This window comes from Aspergillus costaricaensis (assembly GCF_003184835.1).
Source record: "Aspergillus costaricaensis CBS 115574 unplaced genomic scaffold BO79scaffold_15, whole genome shotgun sequence".
Taxonomy (NCBI): domain Eukaryota; kingdom Fungi; phylum Ascomycota; class Eurotiomycetes; order Eurotiales; family Aspergillaceae; genus Aspergillus; species Aspergillus costaricensis.
The window spans coordinates 587,142-607,672 of record NW_020291815.1 but is presented as its reverse complement, the minus strand read 5'-3'; the positions used below and the strand labels follow the sequence as shown (position 1 = coordinate 607,672).

Genomic DNA, 20,531 nt, shown 5'->3' with positions numbered 1-20,531 from the left:
CAGTTTTGTTCTTGGCCTTTTTCTTCCTTATTGTAGTCAGATTATCTATCTCTGTAGTAAATCCATTATCTATATTGTCAGCAATCACATCCATGAGGAAGTTATTGTGGAATGAAAGTTGATCTGGGAAGAGTAAAGGCAATGCAAACAAGACAAACTGCGGTGGAAGACGCTCGGACCACCGCTTATCGATTGCGGGAAAAACGCAGAAAAAAAGCGAATCGGCGAGAAGAAAACTTCCCCCTTCAACTCCCAATTGCACATCGTCACATCATGCCTCGTGAAAAGGTCAAGAGAGGCCGTCGCGCCACCGAAAAAGCCAACAAGGAAGCCAGCAAGCGGAAGCGCGACGACGCCCCCGAAGATGTCGTGCCCAAACGAGTGAAACCTTCCGAAGACGAGACCAACGACATCGTTAACGGTGCCGACTATATTGCTTTGGACGATGGACAACAACAAGACGAGGAGATGGCGCAGACGGGCGATATGCCCTTCTATGGTCTTCTCGATCCCGAGGAGCAGGAATACTTCTCGCGTGCAAACGAGGTGTTGGAGACCAACCAGTTCGGAGATGCGGAGGAGCGACGAGTCTTCGTTGAGAGTGTCTACAAGGAGGCCGAGGGCAAGGAATTGAAGATCTCGTGCAGTCAGTCCTGTTCGCGACTCATGGAGAAGTTGATCTCGATGTCGGACATACGCCAGATCCGGAGACTGTTCAACAAATTCATCGGACATTTCTTGCACTTGGTCCAGCACCGATTCGCCAGTCATTGCTGCGAGACTCTGTTCATCCACGCTGCACCAGGAGTGTCGCAAAAGCCATCCAAGAAGGCTAGCAAAACCGACGCCGAGGATGGAGACGAGCCCGAACCCGAACTGTCGCTAGCGGAGATGTTCATGAAGGTCATCGAGGAGCTGGAAGGAAACTGGGGATACTTGCTGACGGAGCGGTTTGCGTCGCACACCATTCGCGTTCTTCTTCTGGTGCTGGCAGGTGAGCCGGTCGATCTATCCTTGAGCGATTCGGTCGTTGCTAGTCGCAAGAAGGAAAGACACGGCGTCCTCAACGAAGTGCAGGACGAGAACCCCGTTGCGCAGAAGCGCAGCGTGCCCGAATCATTCGAAGGCACCCTGAAGAAGGTCATGCAGGATATGGTCTCTGTGCTCGACGACACCTATCTTCGCGCACTTGCCACCCACCCCGTCGGAAACCCAGTCCTCCAAGTCCTCGTATACCTGGAGCTCTCCCACTTCGGAAAGGCCAGCGCGAAGGACCCCAAGTCGATCATCCGCCGACTAATCCCCGACGACACCTTCGAAGAGGGTACAGAAAGCACCACCTTCATCCGCGGCCTTCTCTACGACCCCGTGGGATCCCGCCTCCTGGAGACCATCGTCCGATACATGCCGGGCAAGCTATTCAAGGGACTCTACAAGAACTTCCTGCGCGACCAACTCCGCTCCCTGTCGCGCAACATCACAGCCGGCTACGTCGTGCTCAAAGTCCTAGAACGTCTCGGAAAGGACGACCTCGAGAACGCCGTGGAACTCCTCGTCCCCCAGATCCCCAACCTCATCGAGCGCTCCCGCGTCATCGTCCCCAAGACCCTAGTCGAGCGATGCATCGTCCGCGGCGTCGACACCACCCCAATCGCACGCTCCCTCGAAACCGCCTACGACAGCGACCCGGCCAAGCGACTGGCCCAAATGCTCACTCTCGAGGACACCACCACCCCCTCTGAACCCCAACACCAACAAAATCAAAACGAAGACCAAGACGAAGACCACCCACAACCCCCCACAATGCCCAACTTCGACCCCGACAACGCCAACGCCAACATCAACACGAACCCCAAGGGCGCCAAACTCCACAACTCCCTCTTCGTGCAAACCATCCTCACAGCCCCGGGCCCCCTCAGCGCCCTCGTCTACAGCAGCCTCCTCTCCCAGACGCCCGAATCCCTCCTCACCATCGCCAAAGACCCCACCGCCTCCCACGTCATCCAAAAGTCCCTCACTCTGCCCACCTCGACGCCACAATTCCGCCGCCAATTCACCGGCCGCTTCACAGGCCATCTCGAAGAACTGGCCCTGGATAGCAGCGGATCCCGCGTCGTGGATGCCCTCTGGCACGCTACGAAGGACGTGTTCTTCGTCAAGGAGCGCATGGCGCAGGAACTGGCGCGGAGTGAAATGGCTCTGAGGGATTCGTTTGTCGGTCGTGCCGTGTGGCGTAATTGGTCTATGGACTTGTATAAGCGTCGCAGGGGTGAGTGGGCGGCCAAGGCCAAGGGATTGGATGTTGGTGGTGAGGGAGGTCAGAAGCCGAAGTCGAAGATTGAGTTGGCTAGGGAGAGGTTTGCGGCGAAGAAGGCGGAGAGTGAGAAGATGAAGAACGGGGAGGATGCTTAATGATGCTTTCGATAGCGATTGTTATGGTTTTATTTAATTGGATATAGAAGGCAGCATGTATGTATGTATATTAGGACTGACTGTCTTGGGGTTATGGATAGATCAAAAGCATTTTATTCTCTTTACAGTGATTTTAGTATAAGTAGTATAACTTTATATATGGTGCTAGAATGGGTTAAGTCGATCCTACGGTCTCGTAGCATGATTGAAGTGGTCGCTTTACGAGGACTAGAAAGCAGGCCATCTTCTGATTTATTTCCTACGTCATACGAACTGATAATGATAGGGTCGTATGTTGGAATTTCCATCATATTATACAAGTATATTTTATATCTAGAGTAGAGACTATGCCATATTCACGTGGTATCTGTTATGTAGTATACAAGCCGATCACATATCGAACACATTTTTAAAGAGAAACATATTGCACGCAGTCCAACCACAATGAGAAGAAGAAGGAGAAAGGAAGAGCTTATCCCCGAATAGATATCCGGCACTATTATAACAAGCCGGTTTCAAAGGTCAATTTTAGCAGGGCTGCGTTTCATAGGAAGGGTATCGAAGAGCGTTAATGATCCTGGACTCAAGCACCGGGATCAGTAGCGGTTGTAGGAGCGATTCTCGCGACGGCCCTCGCGACGGCCGCGAGAGGAGCCTCTCTCGTTCCAAGGGTTGCGGGGTTCGCGGGATGAAGAGTGTTGGTAGCGGTCATTATAGCGGTCATTGTAGCCACCACTGGAACGGGGCCTGTAGGAATCCCGGGACCTGAAGTCGCGGGGTCCACCACGCTTGGACCTCGGAGGGGGCTTGTCGCCCCTCTCCAGAGCTTGTTGGATCCTCAAAGGGAGCTGCGGAGGCTTGGGCAGCAAGTATCCGTAGGTGCACAGGTCATGCATGGCAGGCAGGGTCGCCGACAGAGGTTGGAGTTTGCCTATGATGGTACCCGCTTGGGACCTCCATGCCTCCACTCGATCGTCGATGGGAACCTCCTGCGCGGCAAACTTGTATTGTTGTAGAGTTCGGCTCGTCTCTGAGCCATCATCCTCGATCTCTTCGCGCATGTTGATATGCGCAACGGGAACCGAGGTCTGATCCTCCTCGATAGGCAGGTCGCCCAATATCTGTTTGAAGGCACGCTTCTCGTTCTTATGCAGCAGGATCCAACCCTCACCTTCCTTGTTCGCACGGCCCGTGCGCCCCACGCGGTGGATGTAGGTCTGACGCTCGTTGGGAAGTCCGTATTGGATGACGTGCGTGACGTCGGGGAAATCCAAACCACGGGCTGTCACGTCGGAGGAGAAGAGAATGCCGCGGAACGCGCTGCGGAAAGTACTCGTGACACGAGTTCTTTGCGCCTGAGTCAGCCGCGAATGGATTTGGTAGATAGGGAGGCGGCCAAGAGCATGTCCTTTGGTACGATCCTCAGGATCATTCTGAAGCCGCCGGAAAACGTCATTGGCCAGCGAGACCATCGTCGTTGCGTTGAGGTAGACAATGGCCTTGAAATGCGAGTTTTCAGCGTAACCCTTCTTTGCCAGCTCCAGAATAGCAGGCAAGCCGTTCTGAAATCCGTCCAGGTAGACGACCTTCTGGGGCACCCGCAAGTGGGTGGGCACCTCATCCTCCATAACAGTCTTGATGAACTTGAAGTCAGGCTTCATAGTCTGACGCACCATGTCCATAACCTCACCTGGTACGGTGGCGGAGAACATCAGGGTCTGGCGGTCGACCTCCTCTGGTGCTGGCAGGAGATCCTTAATCTCACCGATCTCTTGCGAGAAGCCATCATCCAACAAGCGGTCAGCCTCGTCGAAGACGAGAGCTTGAAGCTGCGGCGCCTTGACACCGCTGTAAGGATCGGAAAGAAGATCCTTCAGACGACCAGGAGTTCCGACCAAGATATTGCAGCCCTCGGTCCGGATCTTGTTTAAATGCAATCTCTTTTGAGTGCCGCCAACTGCCGTCTGCACGGCCAAACCCAATCCAGACACCAAGCGTTGTGCCTCGTTGGCAATCTGTTCCGCCAACTCACGAGTCGGGGAGATGACAATCGCCCGAATGTCGGGTGGGTTTCTCCCCCGGTATCCGGGACGCGAGCGTTTGATCGACGGATCATTGAGAAGGCGCTGGATGACGGGGATCAAGAACGCAAGGGTCTTTCCGGTTCCGGTCTTTGCCTGTGCCAAGCTGTATGGGAAGAAAAATCAAGGTCAGCCGCCATGCAAGAGGATGAAGGAAGGGAGGCAGAGACGAGGAACTACTCACACATCATCGCCGCTCAGTGTTTCACGGATCGTCTTGGCTTGGACATCAGTCATGGTTTGAATCTTCATGGAATTTGTCACGGTTCGGATCAGTCTGTCGTTGACCAGGCCGTCTTGTGCCAGGCTGTGGAAATCGGTACTGGGTAGCCGGGGCTCGATGTCGGCGGCGACATTTAGTTGCGCCTGAGCTGCCGCTCTGGCATCAAGGAAAGCCGGGGACGGGTGGTAGAGGGCGCGAGCACCGTATGAGACCGCAGGCGCTGAAGCAGAGAGCCACTGGGGTTGCTGAGGAATCGATCTGGCCAGCAGAGATCGTGAAGCTCGCAGCGCATGGACGGCGCCGGCGGAACGGCGGAAAGCGCCCAGCATGATGAGGAGCTTAGGAAGAGTAAAAAGGTAACAGGGAAACAATTAAAAACAAAGAAATATCTATTAAACCAATGAAGATGGGAAAATAAATAAGAGAAAAGGGAGGGAGAATGGGAGGATGAGAGGGAGGAGGTGAACGGAGAAGCAACGGATTTCGGGGATCTTTTGATAAAACGGAAAAAATGGACGGCAGAAAACCAGGCACGTCCGGGCGGTGACGCCACGGTGGATCACTTCCATCCTTCTAGATCTACATTCAATCCTCCAATGAATCTACTTCATTTACACAGCTAAGCTCAGCTGTTGCATAGAGATGGGTTGGTTGATAGTGGCATGTGTTGCATACTACAATGGTCAAACATGATAAATCTAGACATCGAACCAAGCAACATCATCCTTGTAAACCACCACCAATCCAACACCAACATTTGAAATAAAAATGATAGCAAAGAAACCGCTTCACCGACATCCACCTCGCCGGGTTCGGCAGCACGGTCCCCAAGATCTCCCTGCGCACCCCACCGGCCGATGAGATTGGGACACCAATTTTCAGAAGTCCAGAGGCAATGCCCCATATGAAATGGGGCCCGGAGACAGATACTTGGGTCTTTTGGCGTAACGGTACAAATCAACCCCTTCTCACTAATTTCTAGTCGAGAAAGGGCTAATTGATATGAACTACGTGGGTGATATAGAAGCCACTAAGGGATGAAGAAGGGTGTGGTTCATTGAAAAGAAAAGTATTATCATTGCTTGTAGTGTGGTCGTAACGCTCGTTTCTAGCCATATGTCCTGTCCTGTCCTGTCCCATTCCAGATCCCATTCCTTTCTATGATCCATCCGTGTGAAGAAATAAACATTACGTACCCGCACGAGAAAATAAACCCGAAGTAAGGACCTTGTAAACACCTCTATATGCCATCCTCGTATCTATCCATAGCTCAAATCAACTAAGATTCAATCTCCCCTTGGAACTCCCGGGTCAACGAGTACACCGACAGATCCGAGAAACTCTGATGCGTGGCCGCTGGAATGCCCGGCCTTGCTGATGCTATCGTTGTCGTTGGCGCCGGGAGGTTGTCTCCCGGCGACATGTGCACTGGTGACATGAGTTCGCGAACGTGGCCCGGGAACAATCCCTTGTCGAGATCACTTTGCCAGAGACGGCGGGAGGCGTCAAAAACTTTGTTGACGAGCTCGCGGCGCAGGGACTCGTATTCTTGGAAGGTCGTGGAGAGAGGTGCGTGCAGGTTGCGGGAGAAGATTTGTGTGAAGATGAGGGCGTCTTCGATGGAGTATGCGGCGGATTCGTCGCGGGGAGGCATCTATATTCGATGGTCAATTACGTGCTTCAAAAGATGAAGTATGGAGGTTAGGTGATGGCTTACCGCATGCGCAGCATCCCCAAGGAGAAGAATCCGTCCCTTGTGCCATTTCCCTCGTTGCCGGACTTGATATACCGGGTACAAAGCCCAATCTTCAGTGTGGTCGAGGAGTGCGCGGATGCTAGGAAGGGCGGATTTGGCGAACTGTGTGCGCACCAGATAGCGAATGGACATCTTCATGCTGGCTTGTTCGGGACAATCGCTTTTCGAAGTAGCTTGGTAGCGCTCAATGAGGTGTTCGTTCACGCGGAGGATGGCGGCGGAGAAGATCTTCTGGCGATCAGGATCGCAGTAGCTGGTAAGAAGGGAACTGTGACGGGTGAGGTGGATGGCGGTCTGGTTGAAATGCATGGGGACGGGGAGATCGTGGGCGTCAGAGACGCTCTGGATGAAGGAGATGCCGGTGTATTCGGAGCGGTTGCCGGGATCGACAATGCGAGTGCGCGTGATAGAGTGGACGCCGTCGCAGCCCAGAACAAGATCTCCGGTAGCGAAGGAGCCATCTTCGAAAGATAAGGTGACGGAGGAGTCGGTTGTGGTGCCGCCTACCACTTTCTTGTTGAAGTAGACGGAAACCGAAGGAAGGTGATTTTGGATGACGGATAACATGGCGCGCGAGAGGGCATTTCGCATGACTCGACGGCCCTTATAGCCACCGTAACCGAAGCCATTCTCGTCGGTGAATTTGAGAGGCCCCAGTCTACGACCTGAGCGGAGGGAGAAGAGTTCAATGAGATCGACTTCGATGCCGGCTTCACTGCCCATGCGATTGAGTTCGGACAAGACGCCCAGCTTGTCGAGATAGTTCTGCGCCGTTGGGGTCAGGCTGATAGCGCCCCCTGAAGCAGATAGTCCTGGTGCGCCTTCGAAGACGGAGATTTTGAGGTCGGGGATGGAGGAAGCCAGTTCCTTGGCGAGAGAGATGGCGCTGGCCAGACCCGCGATGCCGGCGCCGACGATGAGGATATCACGAGGAACAGGGGTGGGCTGCATCATGATCGCGTGGGGTTGGGAGTCTGCCACTGCTGCCGAATCCTGCTTCATTCCCCTGGCCGATGTGGGGGAGTACAATCGGATACTTATAGCGCAACCCCTCCGGGGGGATACAAGTCACACAAGTCACACAGGCACGGCGATGGTGGCGGATCGGACAGTCAAACCATGGTTCATCTGGAAGGACCAGAGATGTTGATCAGAGATGTATGTTTGCTCAGAAATTATTCACAGGGGGGCGATGGTGATTGTGGGTGTGCAATCTTGCAGAATTGCAAACTAGACAGACAGACCCTTTTCGGCCAAAACGGCAAACGTAACGGCTTGATGACGCCGCGTTCTCCGCCGGCCGAAACTGTTGATCCCAGCCAATCAAATGCCGAGAGGGAGAGTGCCGACCTGCACGACGACCGAGCCAGGCCCGGCCATCGTTTGTGATTGGTGGGGCGGGCCATAAGCTCGCGGTGGCCAGACCCGCCCATTTTAATTACTTTCTACTCTTTTGGGTGTGACACCTCGGCTTTGCAGTCATTTAATCCCATCCAATAGTTCGCAGTCTGAAGATACTACATTGAGATGGATGCAGGGAACTTAAAACAAACACTGGAATTGAAAATACATCCAGACACGCATCACAGGCATAGTGACATAATGTAACTCTGTATCACCGACTTCTAAAATTAACCAGTTCCTGTAATCCCAAACCAGTTCCTGAACTTTTCCCTTTCTATAGTATCTCCGTGACGTCAAGCACAATCCCCCCTCCCCCAGATTAGTATCATAATTACATCTCCATCTGCAATGCATCTATACTACTATCCAACTTATTCCTTCCCTGGAGCTTTCCTCTCCCTTCCCCACTCTCACACTTCACAGCCTACTACCTACAGCAAAACAACTAGTGCACAATGAACGTCTCCCTCGAAGAACCCAGCACCAGCACCATCACCCTCACCACGCCCAAAGCCTCCATCACCGGCACCGCCATCGCCATCATCCTCGAAGAACTCAGTCTCCCTTATACCCTCCACCTCCTCCCCGACAGCCACACCCACCATGACTCCCCATTCTCGTCCTCATCCCCAACACCAACACCACCAACAACAACCCTAACAGACACCAACCGCCCCAACCACGACCCTCCCCTACAAACCCTCTCCTCCATAACCACCTACCTCCTAAGCAACTACGACAAGGACAATCACCACATCACATACCCACCAGATACTCTCGAACAAGCAGCAGTGGAAGAGCATTGCTCGAAGCTAGAATTCTGGATGGGAAGCACCGACCCTGAACCTGAGCATCAACAACAACAACAACAACAACCCCCAGTGACAACCGAGACTAGATCGAATAAACACACCACACCTATTATTATAACAGCGCATACATTGATGGATCGCCCCTTCAGGCAAAGATTAATCGATCTATATCGCCTTCTGGAGCTGGCTTTGAATCGGCAGAGGTGGGGTGAGGGAAGTGGGTGGTTGGCTGGGGAGAAATGGTATTTTCTCTTATCCCTTCTTTCCTTTTTCTTTGTGTGGAGAGGAAGGTATAGGGTGATGGCTGATTGTGATATGACAACAGTACGGTGGCTGATCTAGTGCATTTCCCGTATGTCGCGGCGGCGAGTCAATATGAGTTTAATCTGAGGTTGCTTCCTTGGTTGAGGCTGTGGTTTGAGCGGATGAAGAGGAGGGATGGGGTGAGGAGGGGGTGGGAGAGGGTTCATCCTGGTGAGGGGGAGTAATTTTATCAGTTATTATAATGGTGATAGTTAATTGTAGGTTGGTAGTTGAGGTAATATTAGGGAGATTTTAATGCACAACCAGTCATTATGTGATATTTATAGTAACCTCGTATATATGTATGTAAACATCACGGCCATTTCTTCTTCTTCTCAACACTTAAAACTTCCATGATTAGTTAGTATAATTAGAAATAGAACATGAACATCCGTATTATCTTTATCTTCGAAAAGCCAGCCATATACATTTTATGGCCTCCAAATCCGTGGGTATCAAGGTTCTCTGTAAACTATTCTCCCATCACCATCACCATCACCATTATCATCCAACAGTCAGTAGATTATCCATACACATCATTTTTCTTTTCTCTTTTCCTTGCGTCTGGGTATCTAGTAGTAAACCTTCTCCTTGAAGATCGGAGGAACACCCTTGTCCAAGTCCCAGCAGATATGGTTCTTCTCGTCCAGCCAGGCATCCTCGTCGGTGATCTTGATGACCCGGGAGGTGTGCTTGACCTCCTGGCGACTGACACCGAGCTCATCGCGAGGAATCCAGAGCAGAGGAGCCTGTGCCTTGATGGACGGGTTGAAGTAGGCGTCCCGCTCCACCTCGGGGTCATACTTGGTGATCTCCTGTCCGCTAGGAACCAGGCGGCGCATGTGCGCATAGCTGTCGTACCTGTCGGGACGAAGGTACCGGAGCAGGAAGTTGGGCTTAGCCTGGGGCTCGTCGGAGGTCAGACCCCGTTCGGCGGAGTCGATGTTGGCCACGCCGCTGTCGCGTGCCTTGGAGCCGCCGGCGGCGGCGTCATCCGACGCCTCGCCGGACTGGCTCACCTTGGTCTGCTCGCGAGACAGCAGGGCTTCTTCCTCCGATTCGAGGTTCTTGGGCAGGTAGTGGATCAGTGGCTCCAGGGCATTGTTGAGGGCCACGTGGTACAGAACACAGAAGATCAGCAGAATGATCATGAGGACCAGGGGTCCAGTGGCAATGCTGTCGGCAGCGGTAGCGATGGCGAAAAGACCAATCAGACAGACCATCAGGAGGTAGCAGCCCACAGTCAGGTGCTTCAGACCCTGGACGTAGGCCTTACCCTGGGTGTCAATGTTGGCGTTCGACACATACAGCATGTTGTAGCGGTAGGCGAAGTAGAAGAGGTAAAGACCGATGGTGGCGAACCCGAGCACGAGGGGTGCAATACACGAGTAGACGATAGCTGTATGTATTGTCAGCTGGCGGTTTCCAACATCCTCAATAAACAGTTACTTACCGATCACAGCGAGGAGGGTGAAAATAGGATACACAGTTCCCCAGCCCAGACCAGCAAGGTTGGACCAACGGCTGTACATCTTTCGCGGGGTGTTGTCCAGGAGCCGACCCAGGACCTTGCCGAGGATCAGTCCACTGATCTGCAGCAGAGCACCGGCACTGAAAGACAACCCTTGCAGGATGATGTAAGAGATATAAAAGTTCGAAGCGGTGGGAATCTTTTCGGCCAACAGAGACGCAGCGGAAGTGGGCTTGTTGATGATATCGGATACGACACTGGAGGCGGAAGATGATATAGTAACAACCAAGAAAACCTGGATGACTTCGAATGCGAAATAGAAGTTTTGTGTAGTCAACTCCACGGCAGCCAAGCTGGGAGCGCCACCGAGTTTGGCCATCACTATCGACAGATGAGAATGCGCTCAGACTTCACATACATGGAGGCCTAGGGTTGCAACTTACATCGGAGGATAATTGGCAGCAAGGCCATGAGTACGGACATCAAGACCGTAGGCAGAAGAGACGTGATAACCCCCAGAATCCAGCTTGGAACGTCATTGATAAAGCGAAGGAAAGGAACCTTCTGAGTCAGGAAGTTGATGTTCGAGATGCAGCCAACCACGGCAGTGGGAATGGCCCAGAAGACAATCAAAGCGACAACAAATGCGATGGTCACAGAGTAACGAACGAGTCGCTCCCACCACTTGATGCGCAAGTTGGACCAGATGACCTGGGTGGGCTCCAGGCCGATGTAACGAGGCGCCATGTGCAGGGGGTAGTTGTGGGCCACTGTTGCGCGAGTTAGCATAGCTGGACACAAAAGACGGACGACATGGTACACTAACCAGACTGGAAAGCCTGCTGAGCATCGGCCTGGGCGTGGAATTCAACGAAGACAGACGACACCAGGTCCGCATTACCTTCCCTGTGTTTGGCCTGAAGTTCCTCGATCTCGGGTTGAAGACGCTCGATCTCAGATCTCGCCCAGTTGATGGTATCAACCTTCTTACCAACCAGGAATGTGAGCCGATGGGTAGGGCGGTCTTGGGGTCGAACCCAGCGAGCTGCAACCGAGCCGGACTCATCGTCATCGTCGCAAAGGCTATCGCCTGCGTTCTGACCTTCCTCCACGGACCCTTGCTTCTTGAGGGCCTTCAGGCGGGCAGCGTTGGCCAGTTTGATAAGCTTCGTCTCCGCCGCCTCGAGCTTCATCGCAGCGTCCTCGCGCTCAGCAACCTTATCGTCCAATTCGCTGGTGTTGGTCGTAAGCCAGACATTCTTCACCTTCTCGGGACCAAACATCTGTCGAATCTTTTCGCGGCTCAAGTAATCTTCGGTGACCGCAGTAAAGAGCACGGTGCGAGACGAGAGACGGCTGGCATATGCCGGAGCGAGGGCGTAAGCGTGGCGCAGATTGATGTAGAACAGGCATTCGCGAGTGATCGTGTAGAAGACGAAGCCTAGCAATATCATTAGTGACGGGCACCCCCAAGCCATACTTTACGGGAAGTACACACCAACAAAGAGCCATGCAATGAATGCGTGAGCGAAGTAGCGAGCATACTTATCGGCGCTGACGTTCGACATGCTCAGCATATCTAATTGCTGGCCGCCGCCGCCGCCCGTTGCATTGACGGGGAACAGGATAGGCCAGGTCATGCAAGCTCCCACGAAGCAAATCATCGACACAACCTTCAGGAAGCGCAGGAGGAGATAGGCATCCATGGAGTGATGCTGCAAGACATATTCATCGGGCAGCCGGTACATTTGCAAAATCCAATTCCAGAGGCCAGTAGGAGAAGCGGGAGTACGCTCCGAGGGGCGCAGAACACCCAGGTAGGTTCGGGGCATGTACATGCGAGTTTCACTGCGTCGCAAAATAATGAAGATGATTACCATGGCCGCGGCAGAGATCAAAGAGGGGACCAAGGTCGTGACCAGGCCCGAGGCCGAGTTGGAAGCGCTTTGCGGATCATCACTGCTCTGTGGGAGGGTTAGAGATGCGCTCTTCAGCATCAATGGAGGAATGCGACCGAGCGCGATCCCACAACACCATTAGGACTCACCCGTTGGAATAGCTGATGAAGGCCTTCCAGGCCGACATCATGGATAGCCATGATGGCGCGAATCAATGCCCGTGGCAGTACGAGTCCGTCGTGGTCAAGTAGAGTATAGGTGCGGTTACGTCAAGAGGCAGAATGTCGCACGATCGAGAGCGGTCGACCGCAGAGAGGGGGAGGGGATCACAGGCAAGGGCACGGCCAGGATCGAAAGAGTGTGAGATCCAAACAGGGCAGCTGGACAGAAACGAAAGGGAGGGAGGGAGGTTTGTTTAAACGAAAAATGAGAAAAGCAAAGGATAGACTCAAGGGGCGCAAAGCTTAAAGGGAGAGGGGGAGCCACCCAAAGAAAGGAAACCTTTTTCTGTTTGGGTCGTCTGGGACTTGAAGTGGGTTTGCTGATCTGCCCACTGTAGCGAAAAAAAGAAAGTGAAAAGATAGAAAAGAGCCGGCAAAGCAGATTGGGTGCACAGCTCAACGCATGCCAATTGGACCCCTAGGAATGGCAATGGGTTCGGCTGAACCGAAAGAATGGTTCCCGTGAAGGAAATCTCAGGCTAGCATCACGAGAAGAGTTAAAAGGGGAGCTCATCCGGGCTTTGGTCAAGTCTGGGTGGGATGGGAGAGGGATTGAAGCTAGTGCCACCCACGAGGGAACAAGCCACTCCACTTGGGGCCGGGCAGGACGAGTGAGAGGCGATGCCACTGGCAGGTCAACTCTGGATCTCAGATGGGATCGTTGGGTCGCCCGGGTCACACTCCTGTGAGTGGAGGAGTCGATGACGATTGAAGGGGAGGCCAGCGTAAGGGGAATTCCGATCAGGAGCGCGCGCAATGCTAGGTTTGCATTTGACTTTTGGGCTGATCAACAGCAAAGCGACGATCGCACTCCGTTTCAGCCACTGCTCGTCATCATGATATGAGCAGCATCATGCCAGCCAGACTGATGTTGTCCGATCCAAGGTGAATTCTCATTTGCCTTTTTGCCATCGGACCGGGACAGAATTCAATTCCCAGCCACCCATTATGAAGTTGTTCACCGAGAGAAGCTTGCTTCCCCTCTTTTTTCTGTCTGATGTGGCCCGGTGACAACCAGGAATTGATGGGAAAGCTGAACAATTCTCCGAGGGGATTCCGTTTGGTTACTGTGGCTGGAGAGACCCGACGAGGGAAGATGATAAGGCGCGAGAGTGGATGAGTTGGTCCCAATAGATCGACCTAGCAGATTGACTAGTGTCTCTTAGTCTCTGACTCGCGACTCGCTTACCGTATTGTATTGTTCCGACGCGCTTTTTGCAGTGGACTCTCCCATACAATCACATAGGAATGCCTGGTAAATTCTGGTAATCCTCTGTATGCGGATTGCTACCCAGGTGGTCAATACAGTGTAGATAGAATAAAATGGCCTTTCGTCCGGTAGCGAAGGTGGCAAATTCGAATCTGCCCGAACCTTTCAGGAGGAAAATCGAGGAACGCAATCTCTTCTCCCCCAGACGGCCGGCTAGAGTGGGTTTGTTCCAGTGGTTGATTGAGACGGTCTTCTCCGTGGGTTGTCGAAAGGGGCAGCACTCTGCGACCGACGCAAACGGCAGCAATGAAATCATTAGTTATTCAAAACTATCAGACTATGGTGTCACAGTATGAAATTAGAGATGTACCTGTGATCTCATTTCCTTTCAAATTGAGAAGCCAATAAATGTATGAAATCATAATAATAGTAAAAAGCAATCTGCAAAAAACCTCAACCCGTGACAGTTGGAAAAAAGCCAAGATCGGGATCTGTCCGATGGTTGGCTTACGACTCTTTCTCTCTCTTTCTCCTCTCCAGTCTCCAGTCTCCAGCCACAGCATCCACGGCGCCATGCGTTTCAACTTGCGAAGATTCTGACACGGGCCGCCCGTTTCATTTTGCGCCATCGTGTCTGTGGTCGGTCTGATCTATCATTCTTTAATAACAGTGCTATATATACTGGCATGTAGTAAGTACCAGGTTTAGAGGAGAAGGGGGTAAACGGAATGCTAGAAATGGAAGGGCATGGAGGGCATGGATGCAGTTGTGCTACACAGTCAACAGTAAACAGTCCTCAGTGTAAGCATGCATCTTTAGTCGCCACCACGCAAACTCCCCTCCTTCACACACACAATAATAGCAAACAACAAACCAGATCTTTACCATCGACAGGTGCATCATCTATGATCCGTACATACGCATCACAAGACTGGCTCATTTCCATCTCATATCATCCCTTGGATCTCGGATCATAGGTTCATCCCATCGATGCCTATTGGGGGGACCCGCAGGCAATCAAACCAGTCTTTCAGCCTCGTGCTGGGGCCACCATCTGCCGTACCAGATCAGAGACCTTTTGCCCTTGGAACCACTAGTCAGGCAACCTTTTTTCTTTTTCCGCTAAAAATTTGTCAACGCTAGCCCGGCTGTGTTTAGTGTTCTGTTTGAATTCGGCGGTGTGTTTGAATGCAAGCACTGCTTGATCGCCAGTGCGGAAGAATGTTTATGTGTCTGTCTGTCTGTCTGTCTGTTTTGTTGTCACTTGCGCGATGCGATACTTTTTTCTCCTCTCTGCTTACCATCATCGTTACGCGTGGTCGAGGTAGATGTGTCTATATGTGGTTTCTGCAGATGATGATTATAATCTATAATTGGCATCACCACATCATACACCGGAGGAAGCTTGAATAAAGGAAGCTTCATGCACCCGTAGTAGCAAGTAGCAGCAGACTTTGCCACGAAGTTATGTAGTAACACCGGCGGCAAATCGAAATCCCGTTGCCTAGACAGACAGACAGACAGACAGACAGACAAGCAAGCATGCTACTTGTCGACGATCAACTTCCGCCAAAAATAATATGGAGCAAGTCCGTCCGTTAATCCTAACGCTCCGAGGACAGGACGCAAATAAATAACCATGTGGCTGGACACGGGCTGGCCATTGACACCTATCATATTGCAAGCAACTGGAGAACCTGAGAAAGATTTATCGTGTTCCTGAGGCAACATCCTAGAGTTTAGTTACTGTCACGGCTTTTGCTTTTGTGGAATACGGGACGAGGGCTATGCCAGGTCTAGCCTTGATTTTTGGACTGGTATCTGAGACAGGACTTTATTAGCTATGAAGGTGTGATTTCCGGGGCAATTGACTGTTGTACAAGCAGTTGAAAGGAAATTTGATAGATGTCAAACTCAAAGCGTGTATCGCGTGTATCGCGGAGGGATTATTTCTCTGTCATACCAGAGAAAGATTGTCTTACAAAGAAGTAGTGCTTCTGATAGCTAGGATGATGTACGGAGTATAATCCCAGTTAAATGTCTCAAACACAGAATGCATGGTTTGCATGAAGAAGTGACATTGAAGAGTGTACATTGCACAACTTCAGACCTAGCAGCGATCCCACCCTCAGACAATACCCCTACAGTAGTATCTGGATCATCTTCTTGTGGCACAAAGTTTCCCAGATGATACTACCGATGCTAATTCTGCACAAGCAGCTTCACATATACAAGTCCCGACCCACGAGCACATAGACACTATACTACTATACAACAGTCCCGAAACAAACTATCTCCAAACAACTAACTACCATTACCTTAGATTAGAAATAACGAGCTAAATTAACACCACACTCCCATCAAATAAATTAATTAATTACCCACTCACCCGCCCACACCTATCTACTCTACTTTCAATACTTCCACCTTGACCTACCAACGAAAGTAATCAATAAGCTTAACTAACCACTCAGATCATACTACCAGCCCAGTCCAGTCCAGCCCAACCCAGCCGGTCGTACTTTTGCTAGCCCCGTCTAGTACCACAGATCATTCCTCTCTCCCGTGAGACACACAGACGGACGGGGGCGGGCGGACGGCATGCCATGCCCTGACCCAAAACAGCGGCCTGCAGTAGCGTGTGTAATCTGGTGTGTGTGTGTGTGTGTGTGTGTGTGTGTGTAGGAGCAGGGATCATTGATCAAAAGTACTAGAGTAGCTAAGCAGTTGACTAATATTTATCTATTCGTTTTTGTTTGGTATTGAAGTACTACCTGTTCTGTGTTTGGAGTAGTAGTAGTAGTGGCGTGAGCTCCAGACCCCTCTTTTCTCTCATTCTCTCTCTCTTTAAAAGTCAATCCCAGCCATGTTATTTCTTTACTAAGCGGCACTGACACTAACCAGTTAATTAACTAATTCACTAAACTATGTCCCGCCACCATCAGCCCAAAGCTCAGCTGACGGATAATATAATGAATCTACTATCCTCTACCCAAGAATCGATTTATCTAGTGATAATCCAAAGTGTGCAGAAATCTCCAATCAATTGAATAATGAAGAGAATAAGTACCACAAACAGGACACCGTGGTGGATTGTGTCCCTAAGTACTTACTAGTAACTGTACAGTACTAGTAGTCTAGGTAGCAGGTACACACAACACAACATAAACACATCGAATCGAAGCATAGCAAAGCGGGCACCTTCGTACCCAGCGGATTCTATATCCGGCAGGAAGGAAAAAGGAAAGTAAGTATGTGACATGTCCGTCCCAACCCCCACCGGACTAAAATAAGTAAAGAGAAAAATCTATCTATCTACTCATCTCATCCATTAATGGAAATGCACTTCGTTATTTAAGAGTCCGTGCGCGCGCGAATGATCCTCATACGTACAGTACTACTACTACTGTACACAGATTGGAAAATAATATCTCATATTTCTCTCCCTCTCTCTCTCACCGTAAGTTCTTGTGTTTTTTTTCCCCACTGATATTCTGTTATTAGTTGGTGGTGGTTGGTGAGGATCGATCGAATGAGGGATTGTCAGGCTGTTGATCGGGTTACGCGGCGTCACGGTGAAGAGTAGATAGATATATCTATCTATTAGGATTTCGTTTCTTTACGGGAGGGTGGATGATGATCCGATGGGGGGGAGGGGGGAGGAATAAGTGGGTAAGTTTGTTGTTAGTTTTACTTTGTAGAATGGGTTAGGTTAGTAGGGTTAGAGGTTTCCGATGCAGATCGGCTTACGTGGCAAAAGTCATCCTAACTAAGTCAAAGTAGTTAGATACACGGAAGGGTAAGGTAAGTAAGCAGATGGTAGTTATCTGTGAACAAGTGAGTGACCAATTGCCCGCAAGGGATATTGGTCGCGGATTGGGAACCGTGGAACAGGTCGTTCTAGAAAACCCGATCTGAGGTGACACCAACCAGTCAGTAACCTATTGGGAACCCCCGAAAATGCGGGGTTACCACCACTACTTACTTACTTTTACTTCAGACTGCTAGCTACAGGCAATTAACAGAGGTCACCAAAGTACGGAGTAAATAATCATGTACGACTGCTGCGACGCTCCTGCACGTCGCGGAAAACAATCAAGCGTTTGGGATTCGTACCTAATCAGTACTTTTTTCTGTTCTGCCCGAAATATACAAACATACAGAACACAATACAACACGGCACAACACACGCTCCTTTTCAAAAATAGAGAAGAAAACACTGGCTAAGTAGATGAATGTCGACAGGGGAAGGGGTATCTCGAAAAAGTAATTGGGATCGTGTCTCTCGCTCAAATGGGCCCAAGCAATTCTTCCTCAAACGCATCAATTCCTCGAATTGGCGGATGGAGCATGAGCAGACTGAAGAGGATTTCGTTGTATTGGAATTGAAGGTCCGGTCGGAGCTGCTTGTGCATCTTCAGTAGCTCGCCTGTGGACCATCCGCGTTCCGACTCCTTCAGGTCCGCTCCATAGCCTTCTTCCAGGAGCAGCCAGATGAAGGTCTCGCAGGCTGGGTATCGGTCCAGGTTGTGCAGTCGCACGAGGTGGTGGAGATGGTTGAGAAACCGCCCGGTTTTGTTCTCCGAGGCTGCCAGATCCCACAGCGCCGCGGTAATGTAGATCAAGGCTGCGGTTCTAGTAATCTCCTGGGTGGGCGCATTGCGCACAACATACATGCGGTAATCCTGAGGCACCTGCGAAGGGCGGGGCCCACTGGAAAGTAGAGGAAACAAGGGACTATCCATCTGGAAAGCAGTCCGTCGCTGGGGCACAGACTCCAAGTAGGAAGGTGTGCTATGCTGGTGCATCAGCTGCTCTGCTGCATGAAGAAAAGAGACGAGCCAGCGCTTCCCCTCTTCGCTCATCTCCATCGGTGGCGGGATCATCACGTATCGCACGTAATGCATGAAAACCTCGACCGTGCTCTGCGTGCCGGATCGAGACCGGAGGATTTCGACAGCCTGGTCTTCGTACTTCCGAGCGATTTGCTTGTCACCAAACCGATCCTCGTGTAGTGACATGCCGCTCAGCGCCAATGCTAGGTTATCTTCGTCGACTCCCGCAGATCCAATCCTTGCTTCTTCGACTCCCTTTACGGCTTTGTCGAGATGATACTGAGCTTCCTTGCTGTCTTTCAGGTTGTAGAGCTGGGCTTTCCAGCGGGCGCAGTAGGTGAGAATGACTGCTTGGAAGCACAATGGGTGGCTCATGGCGGCCTTGAACACAAGGTCTTTGATGTATTTATTTTGGCCCGACCAGTAGGTTAGCCGATTAGTCCAGTAGTCGGCCAGCTCTTGGTCATCACGGGAGTAGACGCCTGGAAGAGAATTGAATGGATCTTTCCTCGAGGCATCAAGCATAGTGACAGGTGAAGGTGACTGGTATCCATCTACCGATTCGGGTGGTGATTGCACAGGAGGGAGACCAAACGGAATCTATACCATTAATTAGATTAGTATGACGAGCGGTGGAGACATTTGTGTAATTAATGGTGAATGTATTGTATTGATGGTAAATGATGAACTTACCAAGGAATGTCCGTTTACTGAAGTTTCGCTGGGAACCTCCTGAGGGGCAATGGATTCGTAATCATCATGATTGTCTACATCTGTCCTCTTATGAGGCCATGGGGAGTAGCGAAGAGGGCGACTACCCCTCCGGTCGCCGTCCGCCCGGGAGTGGGATGACTTCCTCTGCCGGCGTTTCTCCTGAACATGGTGACGCATCACATGAGCCCGTTTTTCGCGGGACGAGGAATTGGAGTCAACAAAGTAGAAGATTTGGTTCCTGGAGGATTGATCATCGGACATAGGCAGATGCCTTCGTCGTCTAATCCTCACAGGAATTTGAGGGGGGTCGCTGGACGTTCCTGAGGAAAGGGTGTTGGTAAGTTCGTCGACTGGACGGTCAGATCACAGAGAAGGCGGCAAAGAAACCAACGTTGTTGTTCTGATTCAGACGAAGAAGTACCCCGTACGCCTGAGGTAGAGGAGTCGAGAGGTGTTGAATCCGCCAAAGGAAGTCTATCCGCCGACATGGCGGGTTTTCTTTTCCTTTGATTTTTATTTTTGTCGTTCCCCTCTCTCCGTTTTGGTATTGTTTCTTACAATCGCACAGGGGGGAGGGGAGGGGAGAAGGATTGACAGCTGGGCGGGATGACAGGGTGAAACGAGAGCGGAACTCGTTAAGACTGCATATTCGGGGGGAAGTGAGATCACGAACACACACACACACACAAGCCGCCAGCGAATGGGGACGGGAAGCTTTCTAAGAAGGACAAGGAGAAGGCATTGCAGAATGGGCTAGTAGAATGGGGACTAACCAACTCGGACCACCTGTCAAGTCAGAGTAGTAGTAGTAGTGAGGGAGCAGTTGATGAAGAGAGCAGCAGTTTGGTTTGCTTATCTATCCGTGGCATAAGGACTAACGACAAACCCCCCGACCTGTCCGTTCCATCTTATTAGGGATGGACGGGTTAGTCAGTGCTAGTGGTGGGGTCAAGGACAACTAAGAGGCCCCGCTAGTCCGACTCCGAAAGTTTATTTGACCTGACGGATTGCCATGATTGGCTGCTTGTCAGCTCAGGCTCCGGGAAAAGTGTCTCCGCCGGCGCTTATTGGGTGCGGAACGAAGCCCTCTGCCCTTGGAAGGGATCCGCTTCTGGAGGCCAGGTTGGGCCGGTGTGGGCTCGAGGACCTTTGCCCGCAACCAGTCTAGTCCCGGTGGGGTTGGCATGGCGT

The 20,531-nt window shown here is 51.4% G+C and overlaps 6 protein-coding genes across 6 annotated transcripts; 2 read left to right on the top strand and 4 right to left on the bottom strand.

The window, feature by feature from the left end:
* Positions 1–264: 264 nt before the first annotated feature.
* Positions 265–2,502, top strand: nop9 (RNA-binding RNA processing protein NOP9). Its single transcript, XM_025682515.1, has one exon. It carries the CDS (start codon positions 274–276, stop codon positions 2,410–2,412), a length of 2,139 nt encoding a protein of 712 aa, XP_025539789.1. The 5' UTR covers positions 265–273; the 3' UTR covers positions 2,413–2,502.
* Positions 2,503–2,745: 243 nt separating this feature from the next.
* Positions 2,746–5,150, bottom strand: BO79DRAFT_173008 (DEAD/DEAH box helicase). The gene is made up of 2 exons (XM_025679661.1): positions 4,678–5,150; positions 2,746–4,599 (listed from the first exon to the last, which is right to left on the bottom strand). Exons 1-2 carry the CDS (start codon positions 5,043–5,045, stop codon positions 3,009–3,011), a joined length of 1,959 nt encoding a protein of 652 aa, XP_025539788.1. The 5' UTR covers positions 5,046–5,150; the 3' UTR covers positions 2,746–3,008.
* Positions 5,151–5,827: 677 nt separating this feature from the next.
* On the bottom strand, positions 5,828–7,426 carry BO79DRAFT_287479 (FAD-dependent oxidoreductase; the record flags this gene model as incomplete). The annotated part of the gene is made up of 2 exons (XM_025688589.1): positions 5,828–6,370; positions 6,434–7,426. 2 exons carry the CDS (start codon positions 7,424–7,426, stop codon positions 5,996–5,998), a joined length of 1,368 nt encoding a protein of 455 aa, XP_025539787.1. The 3' UTR covers positions 5,828–5,995.
* An 874-nt stretch (positions 7,427–8,300) lies between these two features.
* BO79DRAFT_245354 (uncharacterized protein) lies at positions 8,301–9,176 on the top strand (the record flags this gene model as incomplete). The annotated part of the gene is made up of 2 exons (XM_025685465.1): positions 8,301–8,930; positions 9,014–9,176. Exons 1-2 carry the CDS (start codon positions 8,332–8,334, stop codon positions 9,174–9,176), a joined length of 762 nt encoding a protein of 253 aa, XP_025539786.1. The 5' UTR covers positions 8,301–8,331.
* A 279-nt stretch (positions 9,177–9,455) lies between these two features.
* Positions 9,456–12,779, bottom strand: BO79DRAFT_15424 (putative DUF221 domain protein). Its single transcript, XM_025678747.1, has 6 exons — positions 12,510–12,779; positions 11,961–12,426; positions 11,289–11,903; positions 10,906–11,232; positions 10,445–10,843; positions 9,456–10,390 (listed from the first exon to the last, which is right to left on the bottom strand). The coding sequence occupies exons 1-6, from the start codon at positions 12,558–12,560 to the stop codon at positions 9,564–9,566; spliced, it is 2,685 nt and encodes an 894-aa protein (XP_025539785.1). The 5' UTR covers positions 12,561–12,779; the 3' UTR covers positions 9,456–9,563.
* A 5,123-nt stretch (positions 12,780–17,902) lies between these two features.
* BO79DRAFT_194739 (uncharacterized protein) lies at positions 17,903–20,156 on the bottom strand. The gene is made up of 3 exons (XM_025681071.1): positions 19,732–20,156; positions 19,320–19,660; positions 17,903–19,226 (listed from the first exon to the last, which is right to left on the bottom strand). Exons 1-3 carry the CDS (start codon positions 19,826–19,828, stop codon positions 18,081–18,083), a joined length of 1,584 nt encoding a protein of 527 aa, XP_025539784.1. The 5' UTR covers positions 19,829–20,156; the 3' UTR covers positions 17,903–18,080.
* Between the last annotated feature and the right edge of the window lie 375 nt (positions 20,157–20,531).